The sequence below is a fragment of the Amyelois transitella genome, chromosome 30 (assembly GCF_032362555.1).
Source record: "Amyelois transitella isolate CPQ chromosome 30, ilAmyTran1.1, whole genome shotgun sequence".
In the NCBI taxonomy this organism is placed as follows: Eukaryota; Metazoa; Arthropoda; class Insecta; order Lepidoptera; family Pyralidae; genus Amyelois; species Amyelois transitella.
Window position 1 is genome coordinate 1,651,686 of NC_083533.1, and position 22,752 is coordinate 1,674,437.

Genomic DNA, 22,752 nt, shown 5'->3' on the forward strand with positions numbered 1-22,752 from the left:
TAATACTTATATTCTGATTTGAATTCAATTGAAAGCATTCCGTTATGTAACACAACTCATAGAAGTCTGTTTAATCAGAGCAGAGGATGTCGAAAATCAGTCAAAGTTGACAATAAATAGGAGAAATGGAGCCAACCACTTTCAGCTACACCCTCCACAGCCGTGTTTCGAGGCCGGGGGTCCCCCTTCCGACTAGTCTCTCTCGGTCCATACATACATACATACCTACATATGGTCACGTCTATATCCTTTGCGGGGTAGACAAACCCAACAGTCTGGAAAAGACTGAATGGCCACGTTCAGCTATTTGGCTTAATGATAGAATTGAGATTCGAATAGTGACAGGTTGCTAGCCTATCGCCTAAAAAAAGAATCCCAAGTTTGTGAGCCTATCCCTTAGTCGCCTTTTACGACATCCATGGGAAAGAAATGGTTATGGTTCTATTCTTTTTTGTATTGGTGCCGGGAACCACACGGCTCTCAGTCCATTGGTTTGCATATCATCTTTTGCGACGAGGATTCCTTCAGCCTGCTTGCTGCTCTTCCACTTGGGCCCGCCGCAGTCGACCTCGGGTCCTAAAGCATAGCGGCAGACCTCTGACAAACCCAGACAGGTGTTCATTGAATCTACATCGATATAAAATAAATGAATATATACGGGACAAAATTACACAGATTGAGTAAGCCTCGAAGTAAGTTCGAGACTTGTGTTACGATGATACTAACTCAACGATACTATATTTTATAATAAATACTTATATAGATAAACATCCAAGACCCAGGCCAATCAGAAAAAGTCATCATGCCACAGACAAGCGTACTACCGCTGCGTCATAGAGGCTGTCTGACAGATATGACTCTCGAGAGTCAAAAAAAATAATATCATAAGCCTTTGATGATGAAGAAAATGTTTGTTTGACCTCAAATTTGTCTTCCAACTAAAGATACTGCAGACGAGACAAAATGGAAAGAGAAAAGGCAAAAGGAAGACCCCAGACCCAGAAGGGGAGGGTGCAACTGGGAACACGCTACAATTAGAGAGATTTAAATTAAAAGCATAATATCTCCAAGTTATAATTGAAATATCTGTGTAACACTGAAATAACTCCGACCGCAAATCGGAAATAGCTTGATGTATAACTTAACTGCCTTTTGTAAGGGCGCGTACACATTGGTTTATCGAGAGATACGGATTACAAAGGCAAGAAGAATAAATGTTATAAATTTTTTTGTTTATTTTTATTTATTCTAGTATGCATGTGATGTGCTTATACTAACGTAAAAAACATTATTGAAAGTTTCATGCAACACTAGAAAAAAATTTCCTGTCAACTTTTTTAAATACTAACGTAAAAAACATTATTGAAAGTTTCATGCAACACTAGAAAAAATTGTCCTGTCAACTTCTGTTAAATATACAAGTAGGCTAAACAAAGCGAGCAAGTAGACCAATAGGACCCTTCCACCTCTTCCCAAAAGAATGTCGTAAAAGCGACTAACGGATAGCCGAACGTGGCCTATCAATCAGTCTTTTGCATTGACTGTTGGCTCTGTCTACACCGTAAGGGATATAGACGTATAGGTACCAAACAAAGCATCAAATTACAACATGGTCAACCAATACAATACGAGTATACCATATTTTTTAATTTGTTGATACTTGCTAGCTACTTATAAGGCTTTATGATTGAATTGAAATTCAAATAGTGACAAGTTGTTAGCCATAAAACATACATACATATAGTTGCGGTAGACAGAGCCAACAGTCTTGAAAAGACTGAAAGGCCACGCTCAGCTGTATGGATTAACGATGGAATTGAGATTCAAATAGTGCCAAGTTGTTAGCCCATCGTCTACAAGAGAAATGCTAAGTTCATCAGCCTATCTTTTCATGCAAACTGAACACACACATTATACACTCAGCCTTACAACCACGACCTAATGACCTTTCACGAGGCAGCTACAGGATGTTAATTTAAACGGCTGACAAATTTGCGGAAGCGATTACCTGTACAGGGTGTTGGTAAATGTCGCATTTCGAATGGAGGGTAATTTAGTTTGATGAAGAATAATTGTGATTTTATTTAGAAGTTGTTATTGAGATGACTTACATCTGGTAAAATAATTAGCAGTCTGCAGGAATTTTTCTAGACCATCCCAAGTTCTAGTTCGTGCCTTGTGGCTCCCACCACATTAGAAATAGGACGGTTCACTCCATCTCTTTCCCATGGATATCTTTAAAGGCGACTAAGGGAATAGGTTATTATATCCAGGAATTATATTTGCCGTGTGGTTCCCGGCATTGCCGTGTGGTTCCCGGCACCAATAGAAAAAAGAATAGGACCACTCCATCTCTTTCCCATGGATGTCGTAAAAGGCGACTAAGGGATAGGCTTACAAACTTGGGATTCTTTTTTAGGCGACAGGCTAGCAACCTGTCACTATTTGAATCTCAATTCTATCATTAAGCCAAATAGCTGAACATGGCCTTTCAGTCTTTTCAAGACTGTTGGCTCTGTCTACCCCGTAAGGGATATAGACGTGATGATATGTATGTATGTATGTAAGGGAATAGGACAGTCATATAATGCAGCATTTACCATGATCCAATATGGGTGAGCTCCGTCTAACCTTGAAATTAAACCCATAAAGGAACACAAAGTAAATTACACATCCAGCAGTTGCCAAATAAGTATTAAATATTAAATTAAATAAGTATTAAAAATATTAAATTAAACAGCAGTTGCCTAAATGTGTAATTTCCTCACGACATTTGTTTTCCAGATTTGTTCACCCCTAATCTGTTATTATTCACGGGGATCACGCTAGCTGGATATTTCTAATCATCAACAGCTGCAGGGCGGGTCCTGACCGGAAAATTGGAGTCGCTCCAGCGTGAAATGTGAACGGCGCGAACACACCTCTAGGGGTAAATCTGACGTGACCTCTAAAACTACGTACCCACATACACATACATACATACATACATACATATGGTCACGTCTATATCCCATGCGGGGAAGACAGAGCCAACAGTCTTGAAGACTAAATGGCCACGTTCAGCTATTTGGCTTAATGATAGAATTGAGATTCAAATAGTGACAGGTTGCTAGCCCATCGCCTAAAAGAAGAATCCCAAGTTTATAAGTCTATCCCTTAGTCGCCTTTTACGACATCCATGGGAAAGAGATGGAGTGTTCCTATTCTTTTTTGTATTGGTGCCGGGAACCACACAGAACAAATACAAATACATCCACATACACAAATACATAAATCACGCGTCTTTCCTGGAGGGGTAGGCAGAGACCACATCTTTCCACTTGCCACGATCCCTGCATACTTCCTTCACTTCGTCCACATTCAAAAATCTCTTCATGCAAGCTCGTCGGTTCCAGGACGTCCTCAATTTGATCAAGATACGTTCGTCAAGGCCTTCCCACCCCGACCGGTTGTTATCTTTGTTCGTAATAATTTGGTTTACTCACCCAGCGGGATAGGCAACCAGTTCGGTGTTGGGGTCGCAGTCCAAAGCCGCGTTACTGCCTACCGTCAGCCCGAGCACGGTCTCCAATTTGATCTGTGGACAATTGAGAAATACATCATTGAAATGTACATACAGACATACAATATATACACGTCTATATCCCCTGCGGGGTAGACAGAGCCAACAGTCTTGATAAGACGACGTTCAGCTGTTTGGCCTAATGATAGTTTTGTGATTCAAATAGTGACAGGTTGCTAGAACATAGCTTAAAAGAAGTTTATTAGCATATCCCTTTGTCTAATACACACATACGTCTTTATTCTCTAACGACGGAGAAATGATCAAAAGGTCGCGTTAATTTGACGTTTACTTAATTGTGGAATAGAGCGTGACACGCTAGAATGCTTTTAAATTTAGATTTTTGTTTTAAACGATATGGTAGCAACCTACTCTTAATTCAATTATTCAGCTAAATTCGTCGTCTTTTGACTATATTATACGTATGGGATAAAAAAGTGATATGTGTTTTTAACCTTACTCAACTTCTCAATATACAACATACAACATAATACACGGGACTAATTATACAGATTGAGTAAGCCTCGAAGTAAGTTCGAGACTTGTGTTACGAGATACTAACTCAACGATACTATATTTTATAATAAATACTTATAAAGATAAACATCCAAGACCCAGGCCAATCAGAGAAAGTTCGTTTCTCATCATGCCCTGGCCGGGATTCGAACCCGGGACCTCCTTTGACACAGACAAGCGCACTACCGCTGCGCCACAGAGGCCGTCATATAAATCAGTGTAATTTCTAGGTCAGTGTCACAACAACTTAATTTAGCGTCATATATTCTAAGGAAGCCAAACAAGGCCTATATCCAAATGTGTCACGTTAACGATGCGCACGCGGCCCAAAACCGCTAATCTTTATAGCAAACATAGATAAACACAAGGTTACAATAGACAAACTGTTTAACACAAACACGGTGAACCTTGGCAATAGAATGATAGTTAATTAGTGGAATCAAATTTGGCGAAACGGAAATCTTGAAATAGATAAGGTATATATACATACGTGCATGTTGTCACGTATATATCCCTCGCGGGATAGACAGATCCAACACTTTTTAACAGAATAAAGGCCACGTTCAGCTGTATTGCTTTAAACAGAATTGGAATTCAAATAGTGACAGGTTGCTAGCCCATCGCCTACCAGACGAATTCCAAGTTCATAAGCCTATCCCTCAGTCGCCTTTTACGACATCCACGGGAAATTGATGGAGTGTTTCCATTCTAAACTATCGCAAATCAAATGCCACGCAAACCATAGATAAGGTATGTTTGAATTAATTTATCATTTGGATGACCTAATTATTTAAGAGTGAGACTTATATTTGTGTGTGGTTCCGTGTGGTTCCCGGCACCAATACATAAAAAGAATAGGACCACTCCTTCTCTTTCCCATGGATGTCGTAAAAGGCGACTAAGGGATAGACTTACAAACTTGGGATTCTCTTTTGGGCGATGGGCTAGCAGCCTGTCACTATTTGAATCTCAATTCTATCATTAAGCCAAATAGCTTAACGTGGCCATTCAGTCGTATCAAGACTGTTGGCTCTGTCTATCCCGCAAGAGATATAGACGTGACCATATGTATGTATGTATGTATATATGTCATTTTACACCTTGCGTGTTCCAAGATACACCCGTCGTCACAAAGTTTTAGGTGACTGGGTCTTCTTTGAAAATGTTATCTGATTCATGGTCTAAATTTGGCTGGTGTTTAAAAATTCACCCGGTAAACAAAACCATTAAGAAATAAATCCCCGAGGCAGTAAACTTTCGTTTATCTTATCTCGACTTTTACTTGCCATGCTTAGAACTAGTTTAGGCGATATAGCTTTTTTTGAATTTAACAAGGCTTTGGCCCCGTCTTCGTCTCTTTGATAAATATCACGTATATATAATAAAGAGTCTGGAAAAAGACATAAGGCAACTTTCATCCCGGCACAAACTATTCTTCCCGTGGGATTTGCGAAAAACTTATTCTTTTATTGGTGACGCTAAATATGTCGCTTTTTGTAGGTGGCGTTTACGAAACATTCGTTGCTTTTTATATTCTTATTTTTTTTTCTTATTTCGCTTTCTTGTAGATAACGCTCAATTCACGCGGGCGAAAGCCAGTAACATACATATATAGCCTAAAATAAAAATTACCAAGTTAATTAGTCTTTTCTTTACCATAATCAAAACTTTACAACCCCGCAAAAAAATTTCCAAGCAAAGTTTTTGAACACATTAGTTTGGCGACTAACTAACATGAAACCATAACATAATAGTTTGTTTGTCTGCCATGGCGCGTCCGTGGGAGGCCGTCACCTGCTACCGACAGTTGCCTAAAACTATACACCCACGACATTCCTTACTAATTGTACAATTCACAAATCCGATTATGACACTTATTGACATCCATACTTGTGAGCGGATTATTCAAGACCGAGTTGGAAAAGGATTTATTCAGTGTGGTCTGAACTGCCGTGCCGTGTGGTTCCCGGCACCAATTAAAAAAAAAGGAATAGGACCACTCCATCTCGTTTTTATGGATGTCGTAAAAGGCGACTAAGGGATAGGATTATAAACTTGGATAATTCTTTTAGGCGACGGGCTAGCAACCTGTCACTATTATTATTCAAATTGAATTCTAACTTTACGCCAAATAGCTTAATGTGGCTTATCAGTCTTTTCAATACTGTTGGCTCTGTCCACCCCGCAAGGGATATAGACGTGATTATATGTATGTATGTATGTCTGAACTGTTAAGTTACTTAATACTCAATAGTTCGCTTCCTTAAATGGTGTTATAAAAATGCCTCTAGTCAGAGCGTCGGTGTCGGTGGCCGAATCGGTAAGGTGCCCGGTTAAAATGCGTTCTGAGCAGAAAGGCACAGGTTCAAATCCCACCTCGGCCATGTAACGATGATTCTTTTCAAAGTTATTTACATTAGTTCAATTACTAACCGATACTCTCACGGTGAGGGCAAACATCGTGAGAAAACCTGCACATTCAGGCAACTGAATGTGTAACCATGGATCCAATACGGGTTAGGTTTACCTGCAATGGTTGCGAAGGTGAAATGGGAGTCACTTCGTAAAGCCAGGAGGAAGAAAACGATACCTCAATGAGAGCCTATAAAACATACCCATCCATACCACCAAGACTTTATCCCCAACCAAGTAGACAGAGCCAACAGTCTTGAAAAGACCACCCTCAACTCTATGGCTTAATGATGAAATTGACATTCAAATAGTGACAGGTTACTAGCCCATCGTCTACAAGAATTTCATCATTGAGCCATACAAATGAACTTGGCAAGTATTTTCGAGATTGCTGGCTCTGTCTACACCGTGTAGGATAAGGACGTGATTATATGTACCCATGTAGTTTGTTACAAAGCCAGTATTACTGTCGAATGGGATAGGAATTTCATAATCTGGCTGCCATCTGAACCAGATAAGGATTGAGGTATGCGCGTCGGCGGAACTGACTTGGTATCAACTGCTTTTGGATTGCGTATTGTTCGACTTGTTCCGTTTCAAATGGTCATTGTTACAACGTTGCAAGATGAAATTTAGCAGTTAGGCTCGCCATATTTTATCTTGTTAGGTGTAAGATTCTTAAACCCTTCTTACAGTAAGATATACATGAGATCCGTACATATAGAATTGACCGAGCGAACGAAGCGAGTGAGGTCTTCCAATCAACTTGAGGCGAAAATATATTTTTATATGTAAGAATGTATATTTGCAACACCATAAATTAACTTCGTAGGACATCAAAATCGGTCAAGTTCTATTCGAGATTTTTACAATTTTTTTAAATTTTAAGTGTGCCGTCTACCCCGCAAGTTATATCCCTTACTCACGTCTATAGACGTGACTACGTGTATGTATGTATTTCATGCGTCCGCCAGGTCTAAGTTCGCGGCGAACGACTAGCTCTACTATCGTTCTGTTCGTGACGTAATCTCTCTCTCGTCGCAATGATCAAACATTACAAAGAAATCTCTTTCAAATCCCTTTCACTCTCAGAATCCCCGACCTACAGCGAACGTTGTTGAAATTCCGGACGATTACTTCACTAATGTCGACCCACGCGTGGGGTTTGACCGATGCTAATCTTACTGGGCACACGCCTTAGGCATTTATGTTCAAAAATAAATATATATACATACATATACATCTTATATATAAAATTCTCGTGTCACAATGTTCGTTCCCGTACTCCTCCGAAACGGCTTGACCAAATCTCATGACATTTTGTGAGCATATTGAGTAGGTCTGAGAATCGGCCAACATATAGTTTTCATACCCCTTAGGATTGTCCGCCCTTATTTTTCTTTTTAACTAGAAATTACTTTAAAAATATTTAATATGGCAAAACAACGTTTGCCGGTATAAGATACTAACTCAACGATGCTATTTAATAAATACTTATATAGATAAACATCCAAGACCCAGGCCGATCAGAAAAAGTTCTTTTCTCATCATGCCCTGGCCGGGATTCGAACCCGAGCCCTCCGGTGTCACAGACAAGCGTATTACTGCTACAGCATAGACACTGTCAGTTACGCTTTTATTGATTGCAATGTAATAAGATATCAACACGCTTATCACAAACAAATTAACTCGACTAATTTTACACTTACATAATTTACATCTGAGCCAACTTTCAAACGCTATTGTTTTTCTATCGGTTAATAAATCGAACACAACATCGATTAAATCGGCGAGAGCGAAAGTGGAATATTAATCTATGTAGCTTCGATTGTGCTCGAAACTATATCGAATCGAGTCGATTCGTAGACACTTTTTTTTGCAATCACAGATGGTTAATGATGGTTTCACAAAAAGTCTTTGAAAGTACCTAACTTTAATTATTTCTAACATAAGTAAGGAATAGGCGTACCTATATAATTGGGATTCTTCTTTTAGGCGATGGGCTAGCAACCTGTCACTATATGAAATTCGATTCTATTATTTAGCCAAACAGCTGAACGTGGCCTTTCAGTGTTTTGAAGACTGCAGGCTCTGTCTACCCCGCGAGGGATATAGACGTGATTATATGTTATGTTATGTATAATTTGTTCGAACTTTTTCACTATTACCCAATACATTATTGGTAAAATTATCAAAAGCACCCAAAACCGAGCTTGCATGAAGAGAGTTATGAATATGGATGAAGCGAAATAAGTATGCAGGAATCGTTGCAACTGGAAAGAAGTAGTATCTGCCTACCCCTCTGGGAAAGAGACGTGATTTTATATAAGTACATAAATCAAATTATTCGGTTACGTCAATAGTGAGAAAATGTGAGAATTGAAGAAGATTAACTTAGCAAATATAACTTAACCTTAACTTTGACGAAGGTAACAATGATTTTATAGTCTCGATCGCTCAATTTACACCAAAAAAAAAGTATCTAAATTAGACCGTCATCCAATGTAACTCGACTGCAAAGCAATTAAATAAAATTTCTATGCAATAAAATATATTACAAACACACAAACAAATTATTCGGTTTCGTCAATAATAAGAAAATTTGAGAATCGAAGAAGAATAACTTAGCAACTTAACCTTAACTTTGACGAATAGTATCGGTCGCTCAATTTACACCAAAAAAAAAACGTATCTAAATTAGACCGCCATCCAATGTAACCCGACTCCAAAGCAAAGGTCCTAAGTAACCGGTTAACTGCCTTACATCCTTGCCCTCAAGGACTTCGGGTCAGGTGGCGACCTTGGCCGTGCGATTAATTTTACTGTCCTTTTGTCAGGGTTTAGTTATATGCATTAATATAAGTGCCGTGTGGTTCCCGGCACCAATACAAAAAAGAATAAGACCACTCCATCTCTTTCCCATGGATGTCGTAAAAGGCGACTAAGGGATAGGCTTAAAAACTTGGGTTTCTTCTTTTAGGCGATGGGCTAGCAACCTGTCACTATTTGAATCTCAATTCTATCATTAAGCCAAATAAAACGTTTTAATTTTTTCACATTATTAATCATTTATTTAGATACAATATGGTAAGTACATAGCAACTGTAACCAGAGATGTAATATTCATGTAAATTTTCTTTTTTACATATTGTTTATTCAAAACGTTTAACTGGATCTTGAGCACCTGAAACACAATGATTTTAAACCCTAGTTCACGCATAACTTTATTAAAATATAACTCAATTAGTGACTTAAGTTAATTGTTATATTTTTTTTTAATAAAGATAACACATACGTACAAACATATAATCACGTCTATATCCCTTGCGGGGCAGACAGAGCCAACAGTTCTGAAAAGACTGACAGGCCACGTTCAGCTATTTGGCTTTAAGATAGAATTGAGACTCAAATAGTGACAGGTTGCTAGCCCATCGCCTAAAAGAAGAATCCGAAGTTTATAAGCCTACCCCTAATAAAGATAATTATTAAAAAATTTATTATTATTTATGATACTCGACCGATCTTAACCGGTTAACTGCCTCACATCCTTGCCCGCAAGGACGCCGGGTCAGGTGGCGACCTTGGCCGTGCGAGGAATCCGTCTGTCTGTTTGTATATTAATTTCCGCCATGTGGAAGTACCTCTGTGTGCAGAGACAGCAGGGCTCTGTCTACCCTGCGAGGGATATAGACGTGACAATGTTTTTATGCGTGTAGGTATAAACGTGCGTGTGACATTTCGAGTCTTGAATAGATCCAATTCGATCATAAGCAAATCGGCTGAACGAGGCCTTTCGATCGTATTGAGACTCTGTTCACCCCGTAATGAATAAAGATGGGATAAATGTATGTATGTAAAAGACCCAGCCTGACCTCGAACCCGCAACCGGTTACGTCAAGGTCGAATGCGCTTGCGCATCCGTGTGCAAGGACGACTGGTCTACAAAACTATTTATTACAGGTAGGTACTCATTGTTTGGATGTTCACATCTTTGAGGTTTATTTCTATGATCGTTGGCAATACATTTTAAAAAAAACGTGCCTTTTTCTGAGGTGCAGACAGAGACTACATCTGTCCACCTGCCACAATCCTTAAATACTTGATTCACATTCATCCATACGTATTTATTTTGAACTTTAGGTCCCGTTAGGGATATAGACGTGATGTTTATGTTTTTTAAAAGAAGCGTATCAAAAGCTAAATTATTATGGCCAAAATCATAGAGTTATGGCTCATAAATCTTTACTTATGGCGACATTAAAACAAATAACTCATTATAATCAATATAAAATCTATTAATTCGGAGGCCATTAAAATAATCATATCTTTATCCATATAAAAAATATTAATTGCTTTATTATGTATCATGCTGAAATAAAAATATAACTACGGTGAATGAATCCGCAAAACAAAACTAATAATTGAAACTGATGTCGAGACAGGGAATCTCAAAATGTAAGTATAGATTTATGATTACTTTTAAAAGAAATCTGCTTTTATATGTATGTTTCCTATATATAAGATATACTCCCACAGAAGACTATGGAAACCCAGTACTGTGTGGTTCCCGGCACCAATAGAAAAAATAATAGGACCACTCCATATCTTTCCCATAAAAGTCGTAAAAGGCGACTAAGGGATTAGCCTATAAACTTGGGATTCTTCTTTTAGGCGACGGGCTAGCAACCTGTCACTTTATATGAATCTCAATTCTATGAATAAGCCAAACAGCTGAACGTGGCCTATCAGTATTTTCAAGACTGTAAGCTCTGTCTACCCCGCAGGGGATATAAACGTGATTATATGTATGTATGTATCAAATATGAAAGAACGTCAAGTGAACGAAACACTTGAGAAATCACTTATTATGATTAATATAGCATCATAGCATAATGATAGTCCTTATACTTTGCGAAGTGTATTCAAACGCCTGCGCAATATCAATTTAAAACGTCAAGTTTTATGGTCACAAAGTGTTGAATGATATCACTAGTCAACTCGAAAATAGCTCGCGATTGGTCATACAATCATATTTGAACTGTATTACTGTACTAGAGACCGCCCGCGACTTCGTCCGCGTGGAATCAATTCCGCGGGAACTCCGGGATAAAAAGTCGCCTGTATGTTATTTTGGGTCTTCAACTACCTACATATTTCATAGTAATCGGTTCAGTAGTTTTTGCGTGAAAGAGTAAACAAACATCCATACTGACACCCTGACATACTAACAAACTTTCGCATTTATCTTTATTGTCAATGTTATTTATAAAAAAAAAAATGTAGAGCATACAATACAATATAAATTATCTGTATTGCCCATAAAAAGTTACATATATGTAGTAGAAACATACATTAAGAATATGTCGAGCAAAGGCGGCTTTATCGCAGAGCAATCTCTTCCAGCCAACCTTTGAGTAGTGAAAGGTAAAACATGGAACCGGGTGGGCAGTATACCTAACATATTATAAATGAACTACATACATGTATTGGTGCCGTGTGGTTCCCGGCACCAATACAATAGAGAATAGGACCACTCTATTTCTTTCCCATGGATGTCGTAAAAGGCGACTAAGGGCTTACATACTTGTGATTCGTTTTTTAGACGATGGGCTAGCAACCTGTCACTGTTTGGATCTCGATTCCGTCATTGGGCCGAGCAGCTGAATGTGGCCATTCAGTCTTTTCGGGACTATTGGCTCTGTCTACCCCGTAAGGGATATAGACGTGACTGTATGTATGTATGTATGTAACTACATACATACATACATACAGTCACGTCTATAGGAGCCCGATGTTCGTTTTAACAATATTCGTCTGTTAGCACACGAAATGTATGTATGTAGTTACGAATATTGCTAAAACGAACATCGGCCTCCTATAGACGTGACTGTCTTCCTGTCACATCTCTCCTCTTCCACCTCCAGGCCTTAGTTCCGGTTACATACTCACCTTTCTGGAGAGGAGCCCGATGTTCGTTTTAACAATATTCGTCTGTTAGCACACGAAATGTATGTATGTAGTTACACACGAAATGTATGTATGTAGTTACACACGAAATGTATGTATGTAGTTACATACATACATTTCGTGTGCTAACAGACGAATATTGTTAAAACGAACATCGGGCTCCTCTCCAGAAAGGTGAGTATGTAACCGGAACTAAGGCCTGGAGGTGGAAGAGGAGAGATGTGACAGGAACTACAATAATAAATTCTGGATCGTCTCCTGAATTGTGGTCAATTGGATCCTATTTTTCTCCCCAAACGAGACAAACACGAAGAAGATAATGATTTAAAGAAATATAGACATCATAAGGGCCTTGGGATTTCAAAAGAGAAAAATATAAGACACGATGACTTGCCACATGTATAAGATTGTTTTACTTTGGACATAGTTACCCTAATTGGTTCAATAAAAGATGATGATAAAGGAACTCGACCACCATTCTCATACGTTACAGACATTTCTTTAAAAGTAGGACGCGAGAGAACACGCGAATACAATATTTCAGCGACGCCACGCTCCGACAAATTCGATAATCTTGTTGAATTCTATCACGATATACTACAGCTAGAAAATGACGATGCTGTGCCGGGTTTGGTTATCAAAATTATAATAAGAGTCGAACTAATTGAACATAATATCGATATAAATACTAAGGTTGACGATAATCAAGATATTCGGGAAGTTATCTAACATAACAAAGATATTTAACGGAAATACGGAACATATAAACTTTACTCGATATATATATTTTTTAAACAAGCGGTCAAACGAGAGACATGTGTAGCGATAGGAATGGAAAGGGCATACTCCCGCTAGATTGTTTGTTTCGGGAATTAATGATATCAGTTTGATTATGCAAATATGTATAAAAGGTAAGTTTAAAGCGTTAAAAAGGTGAAGACCAAGACACAATCCAAGATAGAATCAGAGACGTCCCGGTGAAAGTTCAAAAGAACCCCAAATCGAGAAGCTCGTGTGAAGTGAGTATAATAATTTCAAATAAAGATGATGCGAAAGAAGTATACAAATATAGTTTTTAGTGGAAATATGTAATCCAGCCTACCGCACCGAATATATGGAAAGACCCTACCTTTATCTTTGTTCCTCGATATCTGTCCCTTGTGGCAAAACCTAAATTAAAATTATTTGAATTTTTTGCTCATCACGTCATAGTTAACTCACCTCATAAGCTGGAGTGTGGAGACTGTCCTTGATGACTGGTGCACTGTTCCTCGGACCGATAAACGCCATTTTCTCATTTTAAAACATATAATCACCAAACGTTATTTTATGTTTCAATCAACTTTCCACTTCACTGATTTCTATATTCACTGCATTCCAAATTTCGTCTACCTTTGTAGATTTAACAACATTGGGAACTATGAAAAACAATTTCGAAAATGTTGCTTCCTTCTGAACTTTTGACGTTAGATACAAGGCCAGACTAATTATCGTTAGTAAACGTTACTGTCATGCTAATAACTGGTTCTTTTAGCGGGTTATCTGTTATTTATTGTCGCTTATTTGTCTATGTGTTTACGGTTTGCTATTGTGATATTTTCTAAACAATGTAGCATAAATGGTTCATGTGTAAAACATAATAGGTAAAAGTTCGGTCTTTATTCAAGAGGAGGTCAAGCGGATAAATGAAAACAGAGCAGAGAAGAATATGAGCTAAATTTCTTAATAGCAAGATTTTTTACAAACTGATCCGTTGTAAATTCTTATCGTTAGTGATAAGAATTTTGTACTGAAGAATATTAAATAATGGACCTTATTCATTAATTTTGACGCTTTCTCTTTATTATCCCAAAAAAACCTCAACAAAGAAAGGCGGCTTCACTGAGCAGAACTGGTTATAAGCGAAGATGAGAGACACTTTTCGATACAAAATGTCATCAGATTTGCTGTTTTTATTACAGTAAATAAACGAGAGAAAAGTTTATATACTCAGATACTTCTAGACGAGACGCCTGATTAGGATACAGACGTGTTAAGTATTGTGTATATAAAGCGATATAACAGCCAATAATACACAAATTGCAACAGCACAAGCAACTTTTATCTCTGAAAGATGTCTCAAACATCCTAAACAAAATGCCATCAGATTCACTATTCCAACAGTAAGGTTAAAGTCTAGTGCAACGCAGGGCGGTCCCTGCAAGCTGCACCTGCCACTTTCCCCGGAGAAACTCTTAATTGGTTCGCTTTCTCGCGCCATCTCGCTAGACGACGCCGACAAACGATACTATGAAATATGGCTGATATTTTACAAAATGTGAAAAGTCTTTAAAACGTGTTGGTTGCCGCAAACTAGATTGGAATTACTCCATTTCTTTTCAAGGAAATAAACACTAGGTATGAAGCTGGTGCTGTTAACAGGATCAAGAATGTTAGACGGATATATTTTCATGTAAACTAGCTGACAATGGTTGAATGATATAAACCTATCCCCTTAGTCGCCTTTTTCGACATCATGGAAAAGAGATGGAGTGGTCCTATTCTTTTTTCTATTGTTGCCGGGAACCACACGGCACTAGTAGCTTAGAAATAATTTCTTGAAATTCTCGTAGTTTAAGCGACAGTTCCCAGAAGAGAAGCTTATACAGGCCTGTCAACTAATTACGTTATTAACGTCGCAAAACTAACTAACAAAACTGCGGTTACCAACTTCGTCATAAACTATCAGAAACTCGAAACGTACTGAAAGTGTAAAGCCACATACATGGCTGTATTGTTTCAGCGGCTTTAGAGTGAAAAGCTTTTAGGAAACGCTTTTGACTTGTGACCTTTCGAGCGACAAAAGCGTCTTTGACATACAAAAGATTGGCGTGAAACATGTGGTGTGAAAAGAAAGTTAAATTTAACACTGATAGGAATTGATTTCGATGTAGCGTTTGGATATTTAATGAGAATGATTTTAAAATGGTTGATAATAATTTCTTAGCTATATATAAAATTGTCTTTTACCATTTGTCTCTTCAGCTTCTTTAGCACAAAGTTCACAAGGCTCAGTCATTTATAACTTAATGCTAAAAGCATTCTCTACCAGTCAAACCTTTTGAAATTTAGTGTATTTCATAATACACAACAAAAAAAGGTTTATTTCTTATATTTGTTCACACGAAACCCGACTATCGCATTCTACTCTTTAAAGTTTTTCTACCGAGCCATCAAAGAAATCAATTGCATTTAATTAATCCTAAATCAATGCAAAAAGTAACACACGACCTTTCATACAGTGTTCATTATGGATAATGGTATAGTTACGCCATTTGAAAAGGTAATGTTGCAAAAACACTATCTTATAGGCACGATTGTTACGTCTGCTTTCATATTGATGATAACAAAAACATATTGTGTCAAGAGTGAGTCGTAAAATAATAGGTGTCCACATGTCATATTTGAAAAAAGATACGAGTGTAATTTACATAGATCGTTCTAATAAACAGCTTTGTGAAACTCCACTCTTACATCGTCGTATTACATTTAACGCACTTAGTTATCACGAAGACTCGCATATTAACATCAATCACAAATCATATACCGAATAACAAGAGACGTCAAAATTATAACTCATGAGGGTTCTAATAGAATGCCTTGCGGAACTCCACTCTATATCAAACTATATATCATATACCGAATAACAAGAGACGTCAAAATTATAACTCACGAGGGTTCTAATACAATGCCTTGCGGAACTCCACTCTATATCAAACTATATCGATATGTCACATCACATAATGCAGTCACGAGTAGCAATCACGAATCATACGCACGATATTGTTATAATTGATGTTTCATAATCATAGTTCGAGAGTCAGAGTGGTATAGTTATTAAACAATTTTATTACAAAAGCAATGTTTTGTCCAGAAGTGAACTCATTACACGTACAGGTTTAGAGCTAAAAAAAAAACAGATACCTTTTCTTATAATTTATTAAATACGTAACCGCTGTTATTTTTATATTAATAGGCTTCAGGTCTATTTTATTATTCATATTCTGTGGCAAAAATTTATCAGGGCCGAATAAAGGTCGAAAGAATTTCATTATCTTCTTCAAGTACCTAAAAGCAACCGTAATTCAAGTCGTAAAAATATAATAAATGCAGCTTTACTGATACACATTCTCTCACGACTGCCCTAAGTTGAACTACTGACATTTGACATTTGGACATAAAGATGGCGGGGTTCGTAAAATGGTGATACAATTTTGGCGCGAATATTTCGCAACACAGTTGATCCGGATCAGAAATTACGAAATGTTATATTATGCTCTTATCTAGTGAAAGATAACCGTTTCTTTCATAAAGAGAAGATACAAAAGTCACCACTGCTCACATAAAGTTCTAGATAAAGAATAAATACTAAATCCGAAGTTTGTCTGTTGGTTGCAAATTCATGGAGATGGTGATGACAACTGTATGTGTGTGTAATAAGTGATAGCACAAATTTTAAAACCATCTTAAGTAACTTAACAACACGATACATTCTGAACGAAGATACTAATCCCAAGTCAATTTGAGCCGTCAAGAACTAATCCATTTTTCACACGAATTAATTTCATTCATTACATATTAATCTCTGAATAATGAACCTCTGAACCGAGACAGTATATTATATAATCGCTTTCTTAGCTTCCTGCTAATCGGATATAGTTTCCGTCAACCGCGGAAGCTGGCTTCACGTTTCCAATAATAGCAACAGTAGTGTGTCTGGTTCATTTATCTCTTGTGGAATTAATGTTAAGTAAGACATAATCAAATGTAATAAACGTATGCAATAAACGATTATAATATTTTCACCGACCAGTAGTTACCAAGTATTTACCGTCGTTTAAAAAACGAATTAAAACATATTATAGTACCTTAGAGAAAATTAAATAAATTTTGAATTGGAATTAGAAACAAGGTATGTAGTGCATGAATGAAATCTATGATGAAAAAAATTAGGAGCAACACCAAGTTGCCCATTATCAACCAGTTCTTCAGACAAGACAATATTGAAAATTAGGAGAATTGGTGTTTGATTTATAGCCATCGGAAGTTTTACAATCGTACTTAACGGAGATTTGATAGCCAACGACCATACCAAACACGGCAAGGCTTGTCAACAGTCAAACAAATATGGATTATTTAATTCCCGCGCATTTTAACGTTTCCGGTCGCAGATATGGGGTCTTCCGTTAGCGCCATCTACCGGTCGCCCCGTAAATAGACCGGTTTAACTGTTTGTGTCGTCGAGTTTATGGCGAAGGGTAATATAGGTTGGATTTCCGTAAATACGTTTAAAAGGTAATCGTTTACGTTTAGAGGTAGTCTCTGCCTACCCCTCCGGGAAAGAGGCGTGATTTTATGTATGTATGTATGTACGTTTTAAAGTTAAGTTTAGTGTAACTCCTGTCAAAATTATAAATACTCGGCTTAAACACTTCACAAGAAGAAGATATAAAAGAATTCTCGCTTCTAATTACTAACAATCTCAGCCGTCTCATTCCTCGTGAAGAGGAGCCCAGGGTGCGCATTTTTGACCATGAACCTGAATTACAACAACACAAGAGAGAACAGAAAACAATTCCTGCATATTTTCGCTTTCACACATATTTCATCATTTCACTTAACACTCATATTCACCAATACTACTACTGACAAACACTATTCATACTTGACACAATTCCTAACAGGCAACATAAATCAAAACAAATACTTACAATAAGTCTAAAAGTTCTTGATGATTTATGAGAAGGTGCGAATTATGAGTGAGTGCAAATTCTCACATTTTAATTAACTAACGGAAAAAGGCCGCTTGAGAAAGACCTGTTTGTTGATAATAAAGAAATACGTGGTTTCTGTCAGAATTAATTAAAAGCTAGACTTTTAGGACGTTAGTATTTTATTTTAAAATTCATATTCTAATAAATAAATAAATGAATTATCTAAGAATGATGTTGTAGCCACAGTTATACCTATTAATCGATTAAATACATTTAACGAATATATGCAATCTATTTAGGTATTAATTCCAATATATAATCTGTGAACCCGAATTTTAAAATCAAACAAAAATAACCTCTCAATCGCGCGCTGTATCTACCATTCGATTTCATCTGCGTTCATCGTAAATACTACCTTTCACTAAATCAATCAAATTGTTACAATCCACTTACATCACTTCAACCAACCCGCAATTTAGGACTTGTCACAACGGCATAAGCTCCTCGCATGTCGCTGGATCTCTTAAAAGACTGACAGTAACAAAACCACAGCTGGTATTGTCACGTAATGTAGCGTGACGGTTTGTAGCAGGTTTGGGTAATTACAGGTCATAGTTTACATCTTGAGCAAAAAATTTAATATGTTAAGTGTTAGAGCATCGGAAAATTAAGTGTAGGTTGATCCAGAGGCTAGGTGGGTTGAAAATAAAAACATGCGAAGGTTATATATGAGAAGGTTGGCACAGACAGAAGGTAAGCAATGGATCGGATAATTCTGATGATAATCGATTTGACTCGCTTGGTTGATTGGTGAAAAGCGAAAGTTTACAGGCCATCTCGGATAGTTATAAGGTAGTAATGAAACGATTAATCAAAAAGGTCAAAGAGTAAACTTTGCAAGAAGTACGTGTAAAAGTCATAAAAAAAATGATAAGTATTACAGCTTGCACATAATGAGAGAAGACAAAATTCATATCATTACTTTTGGCAAGCATCACCCACTATCTCTTGGCTGGCGGCCAGATCGAACTTACCCTTTCTATATATTTGCTGGGGATGTTTTCGTTCATGTTTGTCCAATGAAGATGAATAGCAAAAATCTTTTGAATTTATCCACGGTCAATATAAGTGAATACTTTATATTGTAATACTTAATATTAATTCTGTTTATTGTATGCGTCTTCCTCATGGCTTTAGTTCAGATCGCATCCTCTGTAGAGGAGCTCGGGGTAAGCCTTTGACAATGGACCATGGATTTGATGAGTCAGGTTTTTACACGAAGCGACTCCCACCTGACTGTTTAATCTATTCGTTCATTCATTTATGTGATCACGTCTTTATCCCTTGCGTACCCTGCAAGCGTACCTCAGCACAGCACTCTTGAAAAACTTTTAGGCCGCGTTCAGCTGATAGGCTAAGTGATATAATTTCGATTCAAATAGTGACAGGTTGCTAGCCCATCGGCTTAAAGAAGAATCCCAAGTTTTTAAGCCTAACACTATCGCCTTTTACGAGACCCCTGGGATTGGAATGGAGTGGTCTTATTCTTTTTTATATTGGTAGTTAGTTTATTCTATGGATACTTGATAATATGGAAGTGTTTGTTTCTCCATCTTCACTTCTTAAGTTAGCCGATTTTAGTGCAGCTACTCCGAAAGCAACATTGCAGACAAACACAGACACACTTGGATTGAACCCAAGCACCTAAGACCGAGGACAGCAGACCAAAGTATAATGAACTGTCAAGAAAGAAGTAGAGACGATAAACTTTCTATTCCACCTAGCACACTACATCTGTAGCACACCGAACTGACAGACGTACTCTATAACTCAGCGCACAGCGCCAAATGGTCTAGAGGGCTCTTCAAATAGACACTTCATACAGTGTCATAACGTACAGACAATGATCTTGAGTGTCATTACTTCCCACACAGAGGCCTCCGTGGTATACAGAAATTTCTCGAAGTACTCGCATACATATTCATCGGAAGTCCCGCCTACAAGCTAACAATTGCAATAAGAACAAAATTAATAATTTTGATACGCCGCCGACTAAGACTGGTCTTCTTACTGATTTGGACATCTTACGCGCGTAATCTCCAAATGGTTATGTTGTAAGATGTTTAAGCTTTGCTAATTTGAACATTTGCATTTGATCTAAGCGGAGGTCTACTTAAGTAATATAATTATGTGCTTCAAACACCACTACCGAGTCCATGCATACATAATAAATCTGTGACAGATTCCAACACATGTGTTTTTATGTAAGTAAGTTATTATAATAAAATATTTTCATATTTAATACATGTTATTAACCAGGTTCATTTAAATACGAAAGTGAATAAGAATTAGAATGAAACTAGAAAGTAATAAATGATTAATGGGAGTTATAATTATTGACAAAATGAATCTGCTAGAAAATGGAATAGCAAATGAGTACGAACAGGCGGAACATGTAAGAATCTTAAATTAAAAAAATAATAATCTCAAACAAGGTCACTGCATTCTAACAAAGAGATTATTCAATCAAATATGTCAGAAGCCAACTTTTTGAAGCGATTTACATGCCAAATACTACGCCATTGGAGAAAAACAATGAGCTACCATTGTAACTCTGAATATGCACATATGCTAATGTCCATTACGTATATGTACGTAAGTGTGGGCGTGAAAAAAATATAATTAACTGCGTAATCAGAGTTTGTGAGGTAGATTAGTTGATTGTTTTAATGCACTTGTGGGTTATTTAATACATTTATGCATATAATGATTATGATGTCAGTTTTGTTATGTTACAAACAAGGATAATTAATGCAGAACTGATTGACGATGCAATGTTTTTGAATGATCATCATGTGTCAGATATTCTTTTTGGTATGTGTATTCCTTAGATGTGATACAATAAAAGTCATACCAGTAGGCGCAAACCGGTTCTCAATACATACATACATACATATAATCACGTCTATATCCCTTGCGGGGTAGACAGAGCCAACAGTCCTGAGCGGACTGATAGGCCACGTTCAGCTATTTGGCTTTAAGATAGAATTGAGATTCGAATAGTGACAAGTTCGGTTCTCAATGACTGAAAATATTGCGCAACAATGTTGATTGGTAACTTATTTTTAATCGTTCGATTCCCTATAAAATGTTTTAAAATCTTTATGAACCGCCAAAAAACGTAGTTAATGAATTGGATCATAAAGACATTAGCCCACTTGCTCTCACTTTCGATTTCGTACTTACATCGTCTCCGTTACGAAATTTTCGTAAACCTCATGTAATCTATGGGACGTGCTAATTTGATTGTGTATTTGATCCTTTGTTTGTTTTGTAATATAAACATTTATCGTAATCGTTAGAAAAGCTAATGAAATGTTGTATTGAATTTGCCATTTTATCCATGTCAAATGTTTGTGAACCATGCCAACCATCATTTCAAAACGTAATTCATCATTATAGAAATTAATTTTGTCTATGTTCTTACATTTGAACAGAAGTTGAGATTACAAAGTATAATGATTTTAGGCATGCATTTTACAGCGTTTGTTGCATTAAAATGCGTATCATAAAATGTTCCTTCACATATTTTATTATTTATTACACAATCTCCATTAGCACGTGCATAATATTACTGTTAAATATTATCTTGCGTAGCTAATTTGAGACCCACGGCATCAAATTCTATTAAGCTAGTTTAGCGTTCCCCAAGGCTGCATTCTTGGACCTTGTTTGCATGTACTTTCCGACTATTAATAAACTGAAATGGCGGGTATACATAATTTGCTCTCATTTACATATTGGTTAGCGTTTATCGAGGTAATAATGGATTTGAATTATCTAACGAACAAGCTTTAAGAATACAAGTATTTTATGAAGATATAAAAATTAAAGAGAGTGCAAATAGAAATTTTGCAAAAGGTCTAGAAGAACGTGACTTGGGAGACTTTCTGAAAAATATCACGTAGAGTACTTAAAATAGAAGATTTTGTACAAAAAGATTGATGAATAGGGACATTTTTTTAAAAAGGATAGAAGAATATAAAGAATATAAGCTATCTGAAAGTTTTTAAGACATACCCTAAGAAAACTATACGCATATATTTTCCGTTTACGACATAGCGTAAACAATCTATTCAAACAGCGAAATATAAGTGGAACGACCAAAACAGGTATGGGACAAATGACAAAACTGACAGAAGGTCATATTTAATCATGTTTAACTGTCAACAAATTCTTGTATGTTGAAATAACAGCAAATATGATGGTGTAAGTGATGACAGGTGAAAAACATATGAAGAAATGATTTATTCAAAGTACCTAAATTATTACAATTAGTAGGCCGTACGCAGATGTGAGACAAAACACATTGAAACAAGCTTTTAATTAAACCAACGTGGTTTATTATAATGAATGAGAAGGCGAAAAAATATTGCTCAATGATATTGTTAAATGAAGGAATGATGAAACGTGCTCCTAATTTTGTTTGCATATATACTCGTATAATATATAATATAAAGGCTCCCACCTCTCTTAATTCTT

The 22,752-nt window shown here is 36.9% G+C and overlaps 1 protein-coding gene across 8 annotated transcripts in view; it reads right to left on the bottom strand.

Annotated features, from left to right (window-relative positions):
- Positions 1-22,752, bottom strand: part of LOC106142093 (mitogen-activated protein kinase-binding protein 1) — a 105,208-nt gene that overhangs the window by 51,852 nt on the left and 30,604 nt on the right. For 5 of the 8 annotated variants that reach the window (XM_060952826.1, XM_060952825.1, XM_060952824.1 and 2 more), the window contains exon 3: positions 3,486-3,577. In XM_060952826.1, the coding sequence (XP_060808809.1) occupies positions 3,486-3,577 (92 nt within the window). Of the gene's footprint in view, positions 1-3,485; positions 3,578-13,678; positions 13,876-22,752 lie in introns of all 8 variants that reach the window. The other 3 variants (XM_060952827.1, XM_060952828.1, XM_060952829.1) reach the window with 2 other exon arrangements.